Below are 20,166 nucleotides of genomic sequence, written 5' to 3' on the forward strand. Positions count from 1 at the left end.
GTGTGGCATCCCTTGTACTCGAAATATGACGATTGGACTGTTATTGGGTCACATTTTTGTCTGGGGGAGTTCTAACATTGCCCTCGCAGACATTGCTTGAGCGTTTAGGTACTGTATAATTTGCATAGACTTATTAAATATGTTCAAACTGTAGTTAAAAACTATAATATGAGGTTAGGAAACTCGTGCAAGGGTTTAAAAATTAGTCAGAAAATAAATATAATGTTCTTTGAATTAATTATTAATTGAATAACTAAAAATAAGGACGATACTGCTCTCTTATCCCTGCCCCACTTGCCCAAAATTGTATGAAAGCGCAAGAGCTTTAACAGCGAAAACGGTTCCATGAACAGCTCCACATGGTGCTCCATTAAGTGTACGCTCTGACAAATTGCAATCACTACTCGTTCGCGTGTGTGTTTGTTTGTACAGGAACGGCAAATGCAGTTTCCAATTGCCTAAAAACCACTGGCACTTATAAGTTTGCCAATAAACTCGGACCGCACAACCTGTAGGCCTTTGAGGGAACCGAGAAGTGAGGACCGACCATAATTACAACTTAATGGTGTCCACATGTAAGCTGTATCCTGATATTCAGTACAGTGCTGGTAGTGGTCCGGGTCCCTTAGCTCCTGGTAATAACTTTATTAATTACGCCTCCGCACTCCAAGTGGGACACTCGGAAAAAGAAAGGAAAACCCTCGAAGTCTGGGCAACAGCTGGCCAGATCTGGGGTTTTTGTGTGTGCCTTATTAATTTATTCCATTTCCCCTTTTTACGACCTCTCCAAGTGAATTAGTTGCTGAAAGTCCTTTAAGGACTTTCCCTGCCGCTTTATTTGCTTTATTTCCAAACCACGTCGGAAATGCTTTAAACCGTTCTATTCGTGTTTTTTATTTAAAGAATCTTTTGTCAGCGCATGGCCTTCAAAAATATAAAAAAAAACTACATGAAAATCCGGCAAAAGTCAATGGAGGTTTTTATCTCGAGTTCCCAACAAAATTAGTTTGTCCCGAATCTGTTGGTTACTCATAAATGTTTATAAAAACCTTTATGTTTTAATGCTGCAAATTTATTTATTTAAATCTAGTTAACTTTCCCGCCAATTTGGTTAGGCAAACCTTGGTTTTGCTGACCTTAGGTGCTGCAATGTTTAATTTTTGGGGCATAATTTATGCCAGTTGGCCTTCGAGTGTGGTCTAGGTGGGTGTGTTTACCAACAGTTTACAACCGGAAACTATTTAATATGTAAACACAATTATGAGAACGCTTGTTTCATTATTGTATGATTTATGAGCTGCATTACTGTTTTATATGTTTTGCGTTAATTGAAAAGCAATCAGGCCGAAAGTCAAGTTCATAAATAAAAAATGGGGAAACAGTTTTAAGGCATATACACACATACCCTTATTAAAGATGGTTGCAAAATGTATCAAGTGCTGTTGACATGCCTTTGTGTATGCCACTGAAATGAGTCGTTAGATAGAGATCAGTAAATATCTCGGCATAAATCACTGACAACTCCACTTCAGTGCCAGCGCCTCATCAAAGACCACCGACTGTTGCTTAAGCTCTGGCTGTGGTCCTCTGAGGCCGCCTCTTCGCTGCTTAAGCGCCTCCCAGATGGTTCACATATGGCAACTATTTGGCCGCAAATTGGTATAAATGATGGTGGATTACGCCGAATGCTCACCATAAATAAGAATTCCAAATGTAGAGGGAATGGTTAATGAAGCAACAAGAACCTCACCGATTGGTATAATACTCTGTCAGAAATACATATAAAATATGAAGGGATGATGAATTGAAAACATGTACCAATTTGTTGGAAGTGTTCTAGGTCAAGTTAAGGATACCCAAATGGAGTTAACAGTACTTCAAAGTCTTATATTTCAAACGGTTATGACTTTACAGGACAGCTATAAGTATAACTGATAATCCTAAAGCTAGTATACCCTTATTTAAGTAAAGTATTCAAACACCCAAGGCGAAAAATTCCCTCGAGGAGAGCCGGGCAAAGAGGACGAAGCCAACGCGCAGAAAAGTAGGCAATGATTTTTATTAATTGATAAGCATTTGCAACAAGTTGAAGATACACACAAGCATATAGCCGCATATACTGAACACACACAGTCACACAAGAATACAGCCACACACAATCGCACACTCACAGACAGTCAGCCAATGTGTATTCAAGTCAGACGCAACGCAAAGTCCTTCTCCCTGAATACGTTTCATATTTGAGGTAGGATTTATCATATGCGATCATCGCCGTGCGATAAGCCCCATGAGGACTTTGAGAAAAAACTAGAACATAAAACTAACAGAGAAAGAAATTGGGGGAAAAGCAGAAAACAGAAAGCAAATGGGGGAAAAATGAGAAAAGGATTCATAGAAAGCCTACATCAAAGAAAACAGAACTCATGCTTTTCCATACATGGCTGAAAGTTGTCTAGAAAAAGTGAGATTCAAGAGATGCTAAAAGAATTTCCCCCCTGCCTGAGAATAAAGAAATATAGAATAAAGAAATGGGCATGCAATTAGTTGGATTGATGTTGGTGCAGACCTAAAGCGAAGATAATTAATAATATTTGCCAACTAATTATTAGGTAAATTTTCAACTTCAACTTATTTGGAGAATCAATAAGGAGGGGAAAACTTGCCAAGAACATTTTACAGCAGAAAAGTGCATTTCTCAACTTTCTTCTATATGGAAAAAAATACAAATATTTATTCCTTTTCCGCTTCCTGTTTCTTCAAAGTTTTATATTTTTTCTTTGGGCCCTGTGCCTCTGCATAAAGTTTCCGCTTTTCTTGGCAATAAAAGTAGGAGTAGGGGTAGCGTGGAGTGAGGGCTGGTTAGAGCCAAGAAAAATGTGCACTTGTCAGCAAAAGAAAAGCGCAAAAGCACCAAGAAAAGAAAGAAAATCAAGGAAACGAGACCGAGACTTCTGCTGGACCCGAACCACACAAAACTGCAGTCGAAATCATTAAAAAAAAAAAAAATTGGTAGCGTAATTGATAAAGGAAATGCGGGTGGAGTGGGGGAATGTCTGGAAAATGGTGGCAGGGCTGGGAGTGTAGGCTAAAAAAGAAGAATATGAAGAAGTATGAGGTTGAGGCAGCTTCAAGTTTATTGCAATGACATCGTTAAAAGTCTACCAAAGTACGAGTACACTTCCCCCAGTAGTCTCTCATTCTACTCCCTGAAAGACTTCCTTTTCTCTCTGAGAGACTCTTCCACGCTCTTTCAAGTGACTATTCAGAGGCCGAATTAGTGGCCACAAATTGGCTCGACTCGACTCTCGCATTCAAAAGGGGGAAAAGACAGAGGAGAGTGCCCAAAGATTCATTTCAGCTGATGGAAGATTAAGGAATGTTTGGTTAACTGTTAGCCATATTCTTCTACATCCAAAGAACGATTCATCCCCTTACCATTTAACAGCCGTTGGGAAAAACTTCTTGTAAAATGCAAATGAGGGAAATATTTTTCTCCTTTTCGTCTGCAGCCATTTGAGTTATTTGAACCAACTAAAAATTCCATTCTGTGTGTATTTCCCTGGGAAACAAAGGGCAGCTAAGGGCAGGGGCTGCCCGGGAGGACTGAGTCAAGCAGAACTGACCCCTGCCGCCCCACCAAAAAGTCTCCTACAACCTTTTCCACGGTACTTAAACCAAACTAACAAAAAGTTCGCTTTATTTTTCCCATCTATTTGACTTGGCTTCTCTCTTTCTCTCGGAGAGAAAGAGAAAACAATAAAGAAGAGAGGTGGTGGTGGCTGCAGCGTGAATTGGGGGAGATTCTTTGGTGCATAAGGCATTTGCATAAGTTGCAGTTAACCTTTGCCAACCCACTTGCCGCCTTTAGCTTCTGAGTGAAATTGTTATACCCGTTCTTTTGAGAATAGAAGAGTATATTCATTATACTCGTGTGGATTACCAGAGGTAGATATTATCAACTAGAGAACCCGAGGTATCTGCTAGTCGCTCATCCCCAGAAGCCTTTCTACAATTTTGTTTTCTCATTTCGTGGTGAAAGCGAACACCGTCAGTGGAAACTGAAATGAAATAAAATGGAAAATTGAAAACTTTTTGTGAGGAAAAATATTTAGTTTTTAACTTGGCGGCATATGTATATAAACCCACACCAATAAACTAACAAAACTATAGTTAAAAGATGCGGTATTTGCACGTTTCAAATTTCACCAAAGAGAGACAAAAGCTCAAAAAAAATAAATCAATACAGTTTTCGTTGTCTTTTCGCCTCTTTCGGTGTCCTGCCCTTGGGGCGAAAAACAATCAAAATCAATTGAGGAATCTACTGTTTCTTTTTGGGGGTGTATCGTATATATTATATTTATATATATAAAATATATCTGGGGTATTTGGAGTGCTGGCAGCCAGACACTGCCACGCCCCTCATTACCTAAAGCGTATGTCTAGGAGGGAGGCCAAATTGATATTTGTTTCAATTGGGGGCCAATGGGAAAACACACAAAAAAACACGCAGAAATTTAAAGATTTGCAGAGCGTTGACATGTTAAATGGAAGCAAACGCCATTTGTGGTATGTCAAAGGAACTTTAGAGGCCGTGGTGCTGTCCGTGGTGTGGGCCTTTTAAGGATATTTCAGGCTGCTTTCATCAGTCATCTTTGAAACATCTTCTTATACAACCCTATTCGGGATTCACCCATCAACCGAATCAGATACAAAACTGTTCGTCTTAGTTCAACATATAATAATAGCTTTAATTGTGCGTGTATTTGCGGACTGTTTATACTTTCCCCAAGACAAGGGAAGCAAAAGTTTTATGCTCTTCCGTTGATAAGATACAATTTGCCCCATGGACTTGTGCTGTCCACGCCATGTCAATGCCAAGTTCAAGTATTCATTCCCCCCTACTACTCGTGGCATTCAACAAAAAGGGTGAACAATAATAAAACAATAGGACTGTGGAGAGCCAGCCAACACACATAACGTCTATGTTGTATATGTATGAACTGAGAGGAAAAACTTTTTGTGATTTCTATGTGTTCACATTATTTTTTGCTGCTGTTTGCACTTTATTACATTTTGACAAACGGAAAATAAGTTTTGCTTCCTGCCAACACTTTTCCTTTTCCTTCCGCTGCTCTCCACTGACACATGAATACATGACCATCCCTTCGAAAGGGAGGGGCAGTGGCGGGGAAGGGCCAGTAGTTGATTGTTGTTTGGCCAAAATGATGTTGTTCTTAGGGAGTGAAAACAACAAGTGCCAAGATCATAAAGTAAACCAAAGAACTTTACTCCAGCAGCCCCCAGATGAGTACATTTGCAGCCAACCCCCCAAACGAGTCGAGTCCATAAAGTTGCACAGTCTGTGGGCGCCGTCATCCCATCATCCAATCATCCGGTTCCGGTTTGAGTTTAATTTTCTGGGTTCTTTTGTTTTTTTGCTTTGGAAGGAAATCAATAACTGAATTTATTATTCAACAGCAAACACGGTAAACTCAAAATCAACTCGAGCGATCTCCCGTCCCAGTCCCAGTTTCAGGCCCCTGTCAAGGCCATCGTTTGGGCCAAGGTTGCCACAAATTAAAATTATAAAAAAAGAAATCATGTACAAGTACAAGAATATACTCGTATACATAAATTCATACTTGAGCAGCACTCGAGTATAGCTGCTTGTGTGTATTTTTGGTGAGCGCTTGGGGGTGGCCTCAAAGTCACGCGATTGTGCCTCCTTCTGCTCCTCCTGCTCCTCCTGCTCCTCTTACTCCTTGACTCGGCTGACTTTTCGAGTGCGTTTTCCATTTAATTACTGTTTTCTGATTGCTGCTGTTAAACTGCCCCATCCGCCCCCTCTCTCTATACTGTTAGTAGGATTGTATTTGCAACAGGAGGACGAATGAATGTGACATTATGGGCTTGTTAGATTCAGTGCTGTCTATTGATTGGTAACCAATTTGTATCATTTATTCACTCGTACGTTGCTGTATGGGAGGAGGGTACTTGATCTCTTTGCTTGGCTTGCTGGTGCAACCCTTTGAATTGCTAGCACTGAGTTTTCCCTATTTGCGAGCCATAAATGATGCCAGGCAAATGAGATTTTCCTGATGCGATGGGCTTCTAATTGATTTTGAAATGAGCTTTCTGCTATGGTCTATTTGTGCCAAGATTGAGGCCCATGATCGGCTTACCTTACCTCTGGACTTGTGGACTCTGTGGGTAATCAAAGTAGGACTCGCAGTTGCATTCGGTAAAGGAGTCTGGGCGTCAGTCATTATGAGGCTTGGGACACCATAATATCAAAACACATCCTTCCTGCTTTGCTGAGCCCCACGCTGGTTAAACTCCAGGAATAGTTTGTGGGGGGCCTTCTCCCGTTTGCATATTTTGTCATTTTATTTTTTGGTGAATATGTATATTTTTCTTCGTGACAGAGACAGAGAGAGAGAGAGAGAGAGCGGGAAGAGAAGCGAGGGACTCGAGTCATGTGTGGCAGACATGCATAATTCAAAAGTGGCTGGGAAAATGTTTGCCCTACCCTGGTATATATGGGTGTCAGCGTGTCTGTCTGTATGTGTGTGTGTGCTTGTGTGTCTGTTAGCCGCTTTTTATGTTGGTAATTCGACTATGGGGACATGTCTGAGTGTCCTCGTGTCCTTGCGTCCTTGCGTATCCCAGTGTGTGTTGTGTGCTAACGCAATTTTCGTATGAAAGCTGGCCAAAAAATGAGAGAAAGGAACGAAATTCCGACGCCAACACCGCCACCGCTGCCGCCACCGCCACCGCGCCTTCGCCTTCTGTTTGACATATTTTTCACACAACGTCTGCTTGTTAAATTGTTGGCGGCAATTTTGAGGTTAGCGTGACAAACACAAGCACACTAGCGCGCACGCATGCACAGACATGTGTACACACACTCACACACACCCATGAGCATAGGGCAACATACAGACATACGTTTGCTTGCAAGGACATGTGGCAGTGCAACCCAACTTGATGTTTGTCAAGTTCTTCGGGGCGATGCGATACGAGTACGAGAGTATGCGACTATAGTGGCTGTTGCAGGCATGCCATGGCCCACCGCCCGTGGTTCAGCAGTCACAGTTTGCTGCTCTTTCGCTTGTTATTTCTCGCACATTTCCACTTTGCTGTATGGCCAGAGGAATGACAATATCCTTAAAGCGGATGCCATTGCCATGTAATCAGATCAACCATATTTTAGCTTCTTTCATATTTCAGAATGCACTTTAAGATATTTAGCTAAGGATATCAATGGAATTGGATGCATGCATCACTAAGAATGGTTTTTTAATGGCTCAAAGAATATTCAACTATTTCCACAGAACAATAAATAATGGTAATAAATCAAAGCCACGAACCCAAGTGATAACTTTCATAGGCCTTCCTCTATGCCCTCTGTAAGGGAATTGCAAAAATGGTCAAGTGAAAATTGAAATTAAACCCTTTTCCTGCCCCTGTTGCCTCTTTCATCTCACACCATTTTTTTAATGGACTTTAACCCACGTCTGACAGTGTTTGTAAATATGCAAAGTTCGTTTTTATCTTTGCACATTTCTCTCTGACGTTTTCCATACTGTGGCACGCGAATCGAATGGGAGAAAGAGAGCGGAGGAGGAGAGGCGCAGAGGAGAACTGAATTCAGAATCGCTTGCATGTTTAGCACTTGACGGCTTAATGGCGAACAATTTGGGTTAAGACAAAAGGCATCGCCCCTTGGCCGCCTCAGCTGGACGACGGCTCTCGCCGTGGCTTAAGCCAAAAGGAGGAGGAGGAGCTTAAATAAGGATATTTCAATTATTGCAAGAGCCTTTAAGGGAGCATTTTGTGATTCACCAATTTATGGAAATTCAAATTCAAAATGAAAGCTACGACAAATGCATGCCGTAAACGGTTTCTTCAGTGCATGCCGAAAAGATGGAAATCTTATTTATCGTATGCTCGCCTCCAAAAAATAATTGTTTTTGCTGAAACTGTAATTCCCAACATAAATAACTCGCCCCAAGCTCAGTACAGCAGTTGAAGTGTCGACAGAAGGGACAGGACGGCAGCAGACAGGATACGGACATGAGTCAGTGTTGTCCATTGCCAGGAGGCAAACAGAACCGACAGGGGCTTACCAGCGAGGGAAAGGGCCTCGTGTGGGTGGGGCTTAACAAACATGCAGCTGCCAACAATTTATTGGCCGGACAATGACAACGACAAAGTCCTAGCAGAACAATTATCAGTGCAAACATACACACATTTGTACATGTGTATAAAACATCCTGCGAAATGAGGAATTGCCGGAAGGGAAGTGCCAAAGGAGTGCTTAAGCCACTCATTCAAAACACATTTTTATTTGTCGAAATAATGTTCAACGGCCACATGTAAATAGCTGCATATGTTTGCGCTTAATAATCGACATCAACAGTTGCCTATTTAAATGCATTTTAAGGTACATTACAAAAATACGAAGTTTAATTTCCTGACCATTACAATAATTCTCCCTTTAATCTTTGTGTTTGCTATAAATTTCTTTGATATTATTTTCCTATATTTCATTGATATTGCGCCCTCAAGCTGGGCACTCTGTCAGCTAAATCTCTGCTATTCCTTCTCCTTGGGGCGTGCAAAGTTTTTGTGGAAAACGGTTTCGGTTGAAGTTGCTGGCGAAGGTTGAAGTCCTGGAACTGCAAAGTGCATTAGAAGCAAAGTAATCGATATGCTGAGAGGAGGGGAGTGGGATTGAAAGAATACCAGCGTGGGACGACTGCTTTAAGCTTTCAATCAAGAGATGTGTTTGAGTTATCGTCCCTATTTTGTTTCGACCACGTTAAGTTTACATTAATGCGACTTATCAGTTTACCCAAATTGAAATGTTTGCACTTGACTGATTCTGAGCGCGCTTCCTTCCGCTTTTGTTTGCTCTTGACACACACTTGTACGTATGTATTTGCATATGCCTATATCGAATTTACTTACTTATTTAGGTAGCACTGCTAATGGTATAAGCGAACCCATTTGGGGGGTGTTCTCGCCCCACATCTCACTAGCTGCTGTTTAAATGCCAGGTTAGGCAAACACTTGCGAAATGAATTAACTTTAAGCCGCAAAATTTGTGCTCCTGTGTGTGCCAGTGTGCTTGTAGGAGTGTGCATACATAAACGCTCGTAATTGTTTATTTACATAACTTGACATAAGATTAAAGACGCTTTTGATTAACCATGCGAGAGCCGCCAGGGACTTGAATTAACATAAATTGCAAACATTAAATCGTTGAAGATGAGTGCCAAATTCAAATTAGTTGTAAATTAATTTATATTTTAATGAATATGTATTTCAAGTGCAGTTAAAACATCTTCATTGAATAAAATCCTCAATATTCAAATTGAAATGCTGCTGCAAACTGATATACTGATACTTCTGAGCCAATAAATAATCTTTTCGATTTAAATGAATGTGAAACGTATTGGAATAAAACAAGTTTGCCTGCTTCATCCATATTCAGTCGGCCCTTAGGCATTTATGCAGGAGGATTTACGCGAAAAAAGAAGCCAAGAAGTCAAGGCAGATATAGAAATAAAGAACCAAAGAGAAAGGGAAAGTAAAAGTGGGAGAAAAAGTAAGCAGAGAAAGAGAGTCAGAGTGAGAGGGAGAGGGAGAGCTGGGAGTTAGGGCAAAGCCGCCGTAAGCCATAATTTAATATATTGACACAAAGCTTTGTCGTAAGACGTGTCTTTGCACCATCATAATCCCCAATATTGTATATTGACAGCTGTCAAAGGAGCCACTTCCCGTCTCCACCCATCCAGCAGATATGCGTACGCAAAAAAATAAAAATAAAAAGGAAAACCGAGAGAAAAACTGAAAGGAAAAAGTAAGTTTTTGGCTTAATGCGCAACTATGCAGAACATATTTGCGCTTAGTTGAAGTTCAGCATGGAAAATGTAGTCGAAGGCGCACGAACTGTGTATGTGTGTGTGTCTTTAGCAGCTAAAGGCCTAGGCCCTGGCACACAAATGAACTAAGTATGAAGCGGCAAGTGTAGGTAAAACGGGAGATAGCTTTAAGGTAACAAAACAGCTCTAATTTCTAATTTAATTCCCAATAAAACTATTTATTCAGATCCAAATTTTGTTATATGGATATGTTTGTGTGTTGTAGAAATCATGTCTTAGAAATCTTAACCATGGGATTTGTTAACCAAGTCCAAGGCTTTGGCCATCATCAGCGAGGCATCTTGGAATGCCTCCGAGTTCCTGGGGGTCACCTCCGGTTTCGCTGACTGCCTCTGTTCGGGTCTTCTGTTCTCTTTGGGATTTTTGCAGTAAGTCAGAGTCTCCATATCCAGGGATCGACGAGTCGACCGGTTTTCTGCGTCCTGCAGCGATGTGGAGGAGACAAACCACTCCAGATTGGTCAGGGATTGCGAGGCCTGGGTGGGACTAATGATATCAGGTAGGCAATGCATTTGCAGGCTGCTAGCCGACAAGGATGGGGCTGCCTCCATGGAATTGGCTCGAGCCAGGCGAGCCTTTGGGAACACTGTTTGTGCTGTGAGCTCCTTGACGCGATCCGCATAGCGGAGGGTGTTCAGGGTGTGCTCCACGCAGCGCAGACCCGGCGAGATCGTCGCTATCATGCAGGTCTTCACCTTCTTGCCGATGAAGGAGTCGCGCAGCACCTGTGTGAGCTTGCAGCCGCGGAAGGGTATGTGGGACGCTTGGCGACCCAAGGCCCTGATGCACTCCTTGAGCACCAGCAGCGACTTGTTGATCTCGGCGCCCTCCAGGCGTGTCCTGCGATCCGCACTGGAGTTGTCTGCTCCCCGCTCGTTGCCGGCCAGATCGATTAGCGAAAGCTTTCCATGGAGACGAAATGTCTCCGCGGAGCGCAGAACAATCTGGAATATGGCGTGGGAGCGTGAGGACTTGCAGTTGGCCGAGGTTTGGCCCGAGGTCCGGAAACAGTTGCCCAGCTCCAACAACGCCAGGACATCGGCGGTGTTGCGCGCCGGCCGCTCGGCGAGTCCCACCACCTGCACCTGCTGGTGGCCATCCTCGAGGACGCGTAGCTGCTCCTTGCCAGGCGTTAACAGGTCGTAGATCCGCGATCCGTAGATCTCAAAAAAGCTGCAGGTCACCTTCAGTCCCAGGCTGGCATTCGACGGCTCCTCCAAAGTGCAGAACACATCGTTGGCAGCCATCGCATAGATGCCGTCCATCACGTTCTGCTGCTTACCCGTGAACTCTCCGCCCATGGTGTGGGTCTTGCCGCTCCCGGTCTGGCCGTAAGCGAAGCACGTGGCCATGCCGCCGTCGAAGATGTGCCGAATCAGCGGACGCGCCGTGTAGTTGTAGACGGTGGCGTTCGAGCAGGCCTCGTCGAAGGTGCAGTCGAAGCGAAAGTTGTGGTTCTCGAGGAATCGCACCAGGTTCACGTGCCGGCGCGGCGAGTGCGCCACCAGCATGTCCGCACGGGGCATGCTGATCACGTCCAGCTCGCGCTCGGCCAGCTCCTTCCGACTGAGTGGGCGCTTTCGCACACACACCATGATGCCGTGCCGCTTGAGGGGTCCCGGAAAGCCAAGATCCTCCAGTGGCCGGCTCTCCATCTGCAGCCGATACAAGTGGATCATCCTGGCCGTGTCCCAGTTGGAGTCACACCGATCAGATCCACCGCGAACCTCCCGCTGCTGATGCCGCTCCTGCCGGCTGGGCGAGCGCTGTCTGGGCGTGGCACTGCCCACCTTCAGGCGCCTCATCGGGATGGGTGTACCGCCAGCCGGCAGACGTTGCATCAGGGTGTTCCACAGCTTCGTGGCGCTCATTGTGGTAGCTCTGGGTGGAATGGGCACCATGCCTGCCAAGTGCCCTTTGCGCTGTTCAGATTGTTCTTTTCGCTGTACCTCGAAGATTTCCGGATTCATTTCGATGATCTGAGGCAGTGAAATCTCCTTGCCACGCATGCAATCGCCCTCGCACCACTCCACGGTTACGGAGTTGTTGACTCCGCCATCCAGCTTGATGATACTCGCCAAATGGACCCGTCCATCCGTGCGGCGTACGAGCACCTTCTGCGTGATAGAGAGCACATCCATGTGGCCGCCGAATGAGACACGAGAAAGACGATATTTGTAGGCTTGCTCTTTTGATTTCTACAACCAATTTTTATGTGTTTATACTGCGAATTTGACCAAAACTATGGAACATTTCAATTTGTACGGAATGGAGGTGCTTCGATTATTTTAAAAACGGATACGACAAACATTTCGAAAGAGTGTTGATAAAGGGGAAAAGTGTATCGTAAATGATTCCCTATGGTTCTGTGGAATGAACTTCCCCGACGGTGGTGACCCGATGTGGCAAATTGAGTGACAAATAAGAGCTCTTGGCTGATTAGGACATTCTATGGCTTAGGAGCTTGTAAGACAGTAGCAAATATGCAAGACCAGGAAGGAAGGAATCTTTTACTAGACCGAGATTGTTTTAGCTATTTGTTCAATTTGAGGGCAAACAAGACAAGACTGGCAGCCACAATAACCAAATCAACAAAGCGGCGCCACCACCAACCCCACTGCTGCTGCCATTTGTCGGTGGTGTTTGCACAGGGAGTGGGTGGGAGTGGTGGCTTTTGGCCATGTTCAACACGAAATGAAATGAAGTATTCTTTTTAGGCACACACACACAGCTGGAGAGGGAGCACGATACAGATACGTTTGCATAAGCCAGAGACGTGTGTAACGTACCAAATTGTTATTTATTTTTTGAAGTGCTTGCACATCGCTCTCGCTCTCTCCCTCTACTCCCTCTATCTCTCTCTCTCTCTCTCTCTCGTTTCGGGAAGGTGTAACTGTGGCACAAAGCGTGCTACTACTCGTATCTGTTTTTGCAGCAGCCACTACGAGCATCTGTATACACGGATACATATGTACGTGCAACTTGTTTCAGTCTTCGGTGGCATCTTGTTTGCTATTGGGCGTCACATTTTGCCAAATTTACCGTGTAATTATCTGCAAAAACGAACTACGAGTCGAGTCAGAGGGCTTTAAGCCAGAGCTCCCTTCGTCCAGTAATGCAACAAGAAATGGGCAAATATGGCACGAGTTTGTACCGCTCTGGTTGCCGGCTGATATGCAAATTTTCATCGGGTTTCCATGTCCGACTGACTGCACCCGAGGGCTAGTCTAGTTATATTTGCTCTGCCCCCGGGGCACTGGCATATTTGTTTAGCCAGCGGCGTCCGAAACAGAACGCCTCCTCCGCCAGACAGTTGTGGAATTTCATTTCCATTTTAAGCTACCAATTTTGCGCTTGCAACAACTCCACACGTAAGCTCCATATTTGCACCAAACTGAAAATGCAAAACGAACTAATAAAGCAATTGGAATGTGCGAATATTTGCTAGTTTTTACTAAAAATTAAATTTCAAATAAATCTGCACAGAAATTGCATTCCCTTTCGAACAGATACGAGTAATTTCTGTTGGTATGTTGTTCTAACCGTAGAATAAATATCAGAAATTAAACAATGTTTAGTGGCTCTGTATCTGGAAATGTAGGGATTTCTGTTGTGACTCTTTTGCCTTTCCATTCCTTCTTTTAATAACGTTTTTTTGTTTATCAATTATGCTGCTTGTTTATGCCATTAGCTGTTGAAAAAAGAGCAATTGAAAAGTAAAACTGTTGACAACAATGCAACAATCAAATAAAATTGTTAGCCATCAGAATGGCTTAAATGGTGTGTTTGGTGGCATAATCAAATTGAGCAATTTTGACATTTCAACAAATCCCCTTTGTATGATCCGCATGCAATCAGACCACGCGCTAATCCTTTGTCATTTTCATTTACATTTAATTATGCCGCCAGAAAATGCAAAAGCTAGAAACTAAATGAATTGCATAAAAAATTTATTGCACAACAATCGAATCGAGTGGATTAATCTAGGGATGTGTACGATGACTTTGTAGAGTTTTGCAGCATGATTTTGATTTGTTTAATCGCCCTTGTGTATATTTTTTGGGTATTTGCAATCAAATAATTAGTATCCCCTTAGAAAAGCATTCGAAATTTCCAAACGATGTGGCGCTCGAACCAATTTTGTGGTGCCTTTGGACGCAGATCCTCGCGGAAGTAGTACAGAGTCTCATACATTATGTGTTTGGCTCTCTTCAGCAGCATGTTGGACTCGATAACTATGATGTCATCCTGCGGTTCGATCAGCCTCCAGGCGATGGTAATGAAGCAAATCGAAGCGGCGCAAGTCAACAGAATATTGCAGCCGGTTGAGAACATTTTGGAAATGCTTCCCTTTGTCGATTGAAATGAACTGTCGAATGAATGCTCTACGATAGTTTGATTTAAATTCAATAGATCGTGCCAGAGTTGATTGAACCCTGAAAGTGTGTGGCTCGGTTTTGAGGAGGGGCGTCTTGACATGTCCTCCAGTGGTTGCTCCCATTTCCTCAATTTCGATTGGGGAGCACTTCAACTGCAGTACAATACCACATCTAGACGAAGAATGGAAAAACTATTGTGTGTACAGTTTTGAGAAACGAGAAACAATATGAAAGCATTTTGTGAGGAAACACATAAAGCCCTCTGGTTGCCAAGCGAGCGAGCGAGCCTCTGTTTGAAGTGATTTCCGTTGTACGAGTCATCAGAACAGTCCAACAAGTGCTCGGAGCGTTGGTGCATTCAATGGAGTGCACTCTCCGCAAAGGAACACTTGAACTGCAGAAAGAAAAGACGCACACAATACTTGTACAATGCAGATGTCGAGGGGCTTTGTTTGTATATTGAGTCCTGCATTTGCCGGTATAACCAAGGCTTTATATGCCCCATTTCACTGCATAATATAAAAAACGAATCAAGTAAATTGCTGTTTGTTCTGTTTGGTTTTTATTTATTTTCAACTGCTAAAAATATATGCCTTCAAAGTTGGAAAGTGTGTTGCGGATGGAAGCTGCAATGGAAAAAATACTTCGATTAGCGTGAAATACCAAAGCCGATTAGGAATATCTTACATATCTTCACTGGCCTGACACAGCGACTCCACGAGACGCGTCAGCGGTAGATCACCCATGCAAATCTTGTACACTGTTGTGAATAGTGGAAATCTGCCAAGGGGGAGAGTTAAAATCCATTAGAAGACGAAAACTAAAAGCTGCACAAACGCACTTATCCACCAATCCCTTTTTCTTGAGCAGAATGTGAACCAATTCGGCAGTGACTGGACCCAGGGGCTCATGGCCCGATATAAGTATATGCTCGAGTTCGCTCAGAGGTTTTCCAGTTTTCACAAAGGCCTCCGCCAGCTTCCGATTGCGATTGGCTATGGAATAACATTTCCTTAGCTTAATTTATGTTTGTATTTAAGGCAAAAAAAATTACCATAACAGCTGGTGACCAGATCGGATATGCCGCAGGCCTCAAAGAAGGTGCCCATGCGGCAGCCCGGATAGAAGACATCCACAAACTGCAGCATCTCCAGGAAACCCCTGCGAATGATGCCCGCCTTGGTGTTCTCGTTCAGTTCCATGCCATCAGAGCAGCCGGCAGCAAATGCAATAATGTTCTAAGGGATTATTGAAAGTGAAAGCACTTTAAGAGGGGATTGAAACTCACCCTCAGAGTGGAGCAGATCTCCACACAGTCAGCATCCTCGGTTACCACCACACGAAACGTGGGCGACTTGAAGATGTCACGGAGCACGCGGTAGTACTTCTGATCCCGACAGCCCACAGTGCCTTCAGCGAAGTTATCATTCGCTATCTCGTGGGCCAAATTGCAACCCACCATAACGGAGCAGGAAACCTTCAGCTGCCGCATAATGATCTGAGAGATCAGAATGATTTGTCCATCGTCTCCCCGCTCGAATCCTTTGATGAGAGAGACGGCATGCGCCGTGGGCTTCACCTTGCCCAACAAAGTCTTACAGCAGCTGCTCACAAAGGTCGGGGGTATGGCAAATATGATAATGTCGGAGTCCCTGGCAGCAGTCACAATATCATCCACAGCTACCTATACAAAAAAGGGTTCTGCGAGATGAATCCGCCAATGGATCTAATGACCCTTACAATATTTGGCGGCAACTCAAAGTCAGGCATGTACTTCACATTGATGTGTGTGGTGTTGATGATGTCTGTAAGCTTGCGACCATCGACTATTTCTTCGTACACATACATAAAGACCTTTGGCTCCATTGTGTTGGACATTGAGGCCACATTCCTGCCGACATTACGCGCTATAATCGTGGCCCAATTGCCAGATCCAATGATGCATGTCCCTATCTTATCGGCCATGCTATGTTCTAGTCAGTGTATTAATCGTAGTTATTGTTATGAATGAAGTTAATGAATTGATTGTCAAGTCTAAGGCACCTGCGCTTTAAGTAAAACTAGAACAGTTTTGTTGTTTAATTTGTGTGGAACCGTCATGACCTTTAAAGTGAATGAATAAATATATTTATGGATAAACGAGTGCAAATATGTAGCGGCACACATTTACATTGTACATGGTAGCCTACATGCATATATCGTTGGCATGCATACATATATTGATTGAGCGCTGGGCAAACAATTCATCAGTGAAGCGTTCGTGGGTAGAAAAATTACGCATACGTCACGTTCGCCAAACGATTCGGGCAAATAATTAACTGTGGCAACTGTTTTCAGCCGCCACCAGCCTCCCTCCGGCACTACGTCGGTCTGAGCCACTGCGGCCAGTTCGTGGGCCGGTCCCGTCCCGGATGCATGGTGAATGCATGGCTTGGCTCACTCATACTCGTATTTGCGGCGAAATATGTATATATATCGAGAATTTTCATAATTCTCGTATTTATTTTTTAATTACGCTGCCGTTCTCTGCAAGCAGGGAAGTGGGCGAGGAGTCTGTGCGGAATATGAATTAAATATCGAATTGCCAGCGTTGCAAAAATGCAAACGGCCAGACGAAAGCCAAAGTGAAAGTTTCAGCGAAGTCAATGTGCAAGAATGTAAACTCTTGAAAACTCTTGTGTCGGCAGTCTGGAAAGCGTAGTTCATGGTCCTGGCTCTCCCATCCAATCCAATCCAAAGTACCACGACTGCGACTGCGACAGCGAGTGCCACCCAATCCAATCCAAGCCCACCCAATGCCAGCCACTCGACTATGAAATCAAAATGGATGATGGGCAAAATGAAAATGGAATTTTTAATGAGCCGTCGTCGTCGAGGCAGAGGCCAAACGAAGGCCCGGGCTTCAAAACAATGGCGTGGAGACAAAACAATGGGAAATGCGAATGGAGTGGACTGGCCCAAGGTTGCTGCAGTCAACTGGGCCATCAACACTTTAATGTGCAGCCGCAAAATGTTTCAGAAAAAGTTACTAGGGTCGTTTGATGGTCAAGTTCTGAACTGTTTTTTCAGTGTGGTACAAGTTAGGGGGCCATTGTGTGTTTGAAAATTACTTGCATTGGGAATACCTTCAAAGTCAGACACAAACATTCCATTTCCAACTCGTATATATTCACAATATTAAAACCTACACACAATTCTTTGCAGACCTACAACATGCCGCCCAAGGATGATGTTAGGGAAGAAAAGCCAACCTACTTCACTTGGAGACAGGTGAGTGCATTTTTAATGGTACAACCAACTGGGAAACCTCACCTGCCTCGTGCTGCAGCTCCTTGTCGCTGTGTCCGTCTCCTTGTGTTCGTTCTGCACTGGTTTCTGTGGTGCGTACACCTCTCCGGCCTTGCCCTCGATGAAGGGCAAGGATGGCAAGTTCCTTATCACTCCGCAGCAAGAGTCCTGGGTGGGGGGACTCATGCCACTGGCCTGCCTGGTGGGCGGCATTCTGGGCGGCCTGCTGATCATGTATATTGGCCGGAAGTGGACAATTATGGTAACGGCACCGCCGTTCATTATTGGCTGGCTGCTGATCGGCACCGCCACAGTTATTGGCATGGTGCTGGCGGGTCGCGCTTTCTGCGGCCTGGCCGTGGGACTGGCCACCATGGTCCTGCCCGTCTATCTGGGCGAAACGTTGCATCCACAGGTGCGTGGATCTTTGGGACTGATGCCAACGCTACTGGGCAACGGGGGCCTGCTGCTCTGCTATGCATTTGGTTCCTTCCTTAACTGGTACCTTCTGGCCTTCGCTGGGGCCGTTTTCTGCATTCCCTTCATCATTCTGATGCTGTTCGTGCCGGAGACACCGCGCTACCTTCTGTCGCGCGGCAAGACAGAGCAGGCCCAGAAGTCGCTCGCCTGGCTGCGTGGCAAACACGGCGACATTGATGCAGAGATGAAGGAGCTGGCCAGCACACAGGGCGAGAAGGCCAATGCCAAAAGCACGTACGGGGACATGTTCAAGAAGCGCAACCGCAAGCCCATTCTCATTTCCCTTGGCCTGATGCTGTTCCAGCAGCTGAGCGGCATCAATGTGGTGATCTTCTACACCCAGCAGATCTTTTTGGATGCCGGCTCCACCATTGAGCCGGCCATTGCCACGGTCATTGTGGGTGTGGTCAACTTTTCGGCCACTCTTATAGCCACAGCTGTCATTGATCGCATTGGACGCAAGGTGAGATCTGCGATCCTTGGTTGGCTATAATCTAATTTTAATGATATATTCAGGTACTGCTTTATATTTCCGATATAACCATGATTATCACGCTACTCACGCTGGCCATCTACTTTCTGGGCAAGCACAAGGGTTGGGATTTGTCGGGTGTCGGTTGGCTGCCACTTTTGGCCGCCGGATTCTATGTACTAGGCTTCTCCGTGGGCTTTGGACCCATTCCCTGGCTAATGATGGGCGAGATAATGCCGGCCAGTGTCCGTGCTCCAGCTGCCTCTATGGCCACCGCTTTCAATTGGCTTTGCACCTTTATAGTCACCAAAACTTTTGTGGATATGATTTGTGAGTCCTTTTTTAGGCAGTTTATGTTTTGTTTAATCAGTTCTCCCTCAGCTCTGATCAATAGCTATGGCGCATTTTCCGTATATTGTGTGTTCTGCATTATAGCCTTGGTTTTTGTCATTTTGTATGTGCCCGAAACTAAGGGCAAGTCCCTGGAGCAAATCGAGGCAGAGCTGACTGGTGGCAAGGAATAGATGCCAACAGTTAATTCTATATAAACACCGACAGACACTCACACACTCAAGCACATATTCAAAAATATTTCCCATTCGCATTTCGCATTAATTAGAGTTTTTATTATTTCATTCCCGCTGGAGTTTTGGCTGCCAAAATAAAGTAAACTTAACTCCGGCAGTTGTCTGGAATCGTCTCTGGGATACGCACATAAAGTTTTTACTCGTGGTCTTTATGCTTTTCCAGTTTCTGCACCTTACGGCAACGGCAACGGCAACGGCTTGGGTTCACCTTCTTCCACCCACTTTTTACGTGGCAGTTACTCATATGATTTTGTGGCTACAAAGTTTGGGACGTAAATAAAATTATTCCATATTTTTGCTAGCTGCAAACGTGATTCCCAGTGTCTGTGTGGAAATTGTAGAAATGGTGGGGGTTTGTTGCCTGGGAGATGTGCTGTAATGGTAGCCAAACTTTCTGTTAGACAAGTTAGTTAGTTTTCACTCTCACTTTGCCTCAACTTGAAAATAACTTTATTTTCCTCGAGATAACACAATTAGATAAAACAGTGTTCTGAAATCGAAAGATATTTGTATGATTTCTCAAGAGAGAAACGTGCAATGCTGCTGCCACTTCTGCTTCAACATTATTTCTTAAAATTTCATCATACATATGACAGGTCTCACGACTAACTATCTTTTTTTACCAAACTGAAGTACTGCCACTCACCGCAACTCCAGCAGGATGCACAGAATAAGTAGTGCTACGATGAGATAGAGGGAATGTTGTTTGGGGGTTCTGGTCGCTGTCGCTTTAAAAGGCATTAAATTACTCACAAAAGCAAAGTTTCAGCCAAAAGTTGGAGCCGGAGGAGTTGTCTGGATTGAAGTGGAAATCAGATACAGATGCGAATACAAAGCGAAAGCTTCAGAGTGGAAATGGGAAAGCCTAAGCTATGAACTATACTACTTTTGCCCCGATTGCGTGCGAAATGTAAGCGAGAAGAAGGAGTCCTTGTCCGCCCCTTGGCAGAAAGTTGGTCGAGGAGCTGGGTGGATGATATGGCCAACTATGCAAACGGGGAGTACGGCAG

The 20,166-nt window shown here is 44.3% G+C and overlaps 3 protein-coding genes across 3 annotated transcripts; 1 reads left to right on the top strand and 2 right to left on the bottom strand.

Annotated features, from left to right (window-relative positions):
* Positions 1-10,087: 10,087 nt before the first annotated feature.
* On the bottom strand, positions 10,088-12,282 carry LOC117591916 (kinesin-like protein Klp59C). Its single transcript, XM_034285308.1, has one exon. It carries the CDS (start codon positions 12,089-12,091, stop codon positions 10,175-10,177), a length of 1,917 nt encoding a protein of 638 aa, XP_034141199.1. The 5' UTR covers positions 12,092-12,282; the 3' UTR covers positions 10,088-10,174.
* A 2,594-nt stretch (positions 12,283-14,876) lies between these two features.
* On the bottom strand, positions 14,877-16,349 carry LOC117591920 (glycerol-3-phosphate dehydrogenase [NAD(+)], cytoplasmic). Its single transcript, XM_034285313.1, has 6 exons — positions 16,070-16,349; positions 15,618-16,013; positions 15,384-15,567; positions 15,171-15,324; positions 15,017-15,109; positions 14,877-14,955 (listed from the first exon to the last, which is right to left on the bottom strand). The coding sequence occupies exons 1-6, from the start codon at positions 16,292-16,294 to the stop codon at positions 14,925-14,927; spliced, it is 1,083 nt and encodes a 360-aa protein (XP_034141204.1). The 5' UTR covers positions 16,295-16,349; the 3' UTR covers positions 14,877-14,924.
* Positions 16,350-17,508: 1,159 nt separating this feature from the next.
* LOC117591919 (facilitated trehalose transporter Tret1-like) lies at positions 17,509-19,100 on the top strand. Its single transcript, XM_034285312.1, has 4 exons — positions 17,509-17,599; positions 17,658-18,560; positions 18,614-18,899; positions 18,951-19,100. The coding sequence occupies exons 1-4, from the start codon at positions 17,543-17,545 to the stop codon at positions 19,091-19,093; spliced, it is 1,389 nt and encodes a 462-aa protein (XP_034141203.1). The 5' UTR covers positions 17,509-17,542; the 3' UTR covers positions 19,094-19,100.
* Positions 19,101-20,166: the final 1,066 nt, after the last annotated feature.

Source organism: Drosophila guanche, unplaced genomic scaffold (assembly GCF_900245975.1).
Source record: "Drosophila guanche unplaced genomic scaffold, DGUA_6, whole genome shotgun sequence".
NCBI classification, from domain to species: domain Eukaryota; kingdom Metazoa; phylum Arthropoda; class Insecta; order Diptera; family Drosophilidae; genus Drosophila; species Drosophila guanche.

Bases quoted from the DNA above. Each gene is read 5' to 3' on its own strand.
- LOC117591919 (XM_034285312.1), top strand. From the start codon at position 17,543: ATGCCGCCCAAGGATGATGTTAGGGAAGAAAAGCCAACCTACTTCACT. The intron at 17,600-17,657 runs GTGAGTGCATTT...CTCGTGCTGCAG, and splicing joins CCTACTTCACTTGGAGACAG to CTCCTTGTCGCTGTGTCCGT. The intron at 18,900-18,950 runs GTGAGTCCTTTT...GTTCTCCCTCAG, and splicing joins AACTTTTGTGGATATGATTT to CTCTGATCAATAGCTATGGC.
- LOC117591916 (XM_034285308.1), bottom strand. From the start codon at position 12,091: ATGGATGTGCTCTCTATCACGCAGAAGGTGCTCGTACGCCGCACGGAT.
- LOC117591920 (XM_034285313.1), bottom strand. From the start codon at position 16,294: ATGGCCGATAAGATAGGGACATGCATCATTGGATCTGGCAATTGGGCC. The intron at 16,014-16,069 runs GTAAGGGTCATT...TTTTTTGTATAG, and splicing joins TTGAGTTGCCGCCAAATATT to GTAGCTGTGGATGATATTGT. The intron at 15,568-15,617 runs GTGAGTTTCAAT...ATAATCCCTTAG, and splicing joins AGATCTGCTCCACTCTGAGG to AACATTATTGCATTTGCTGC.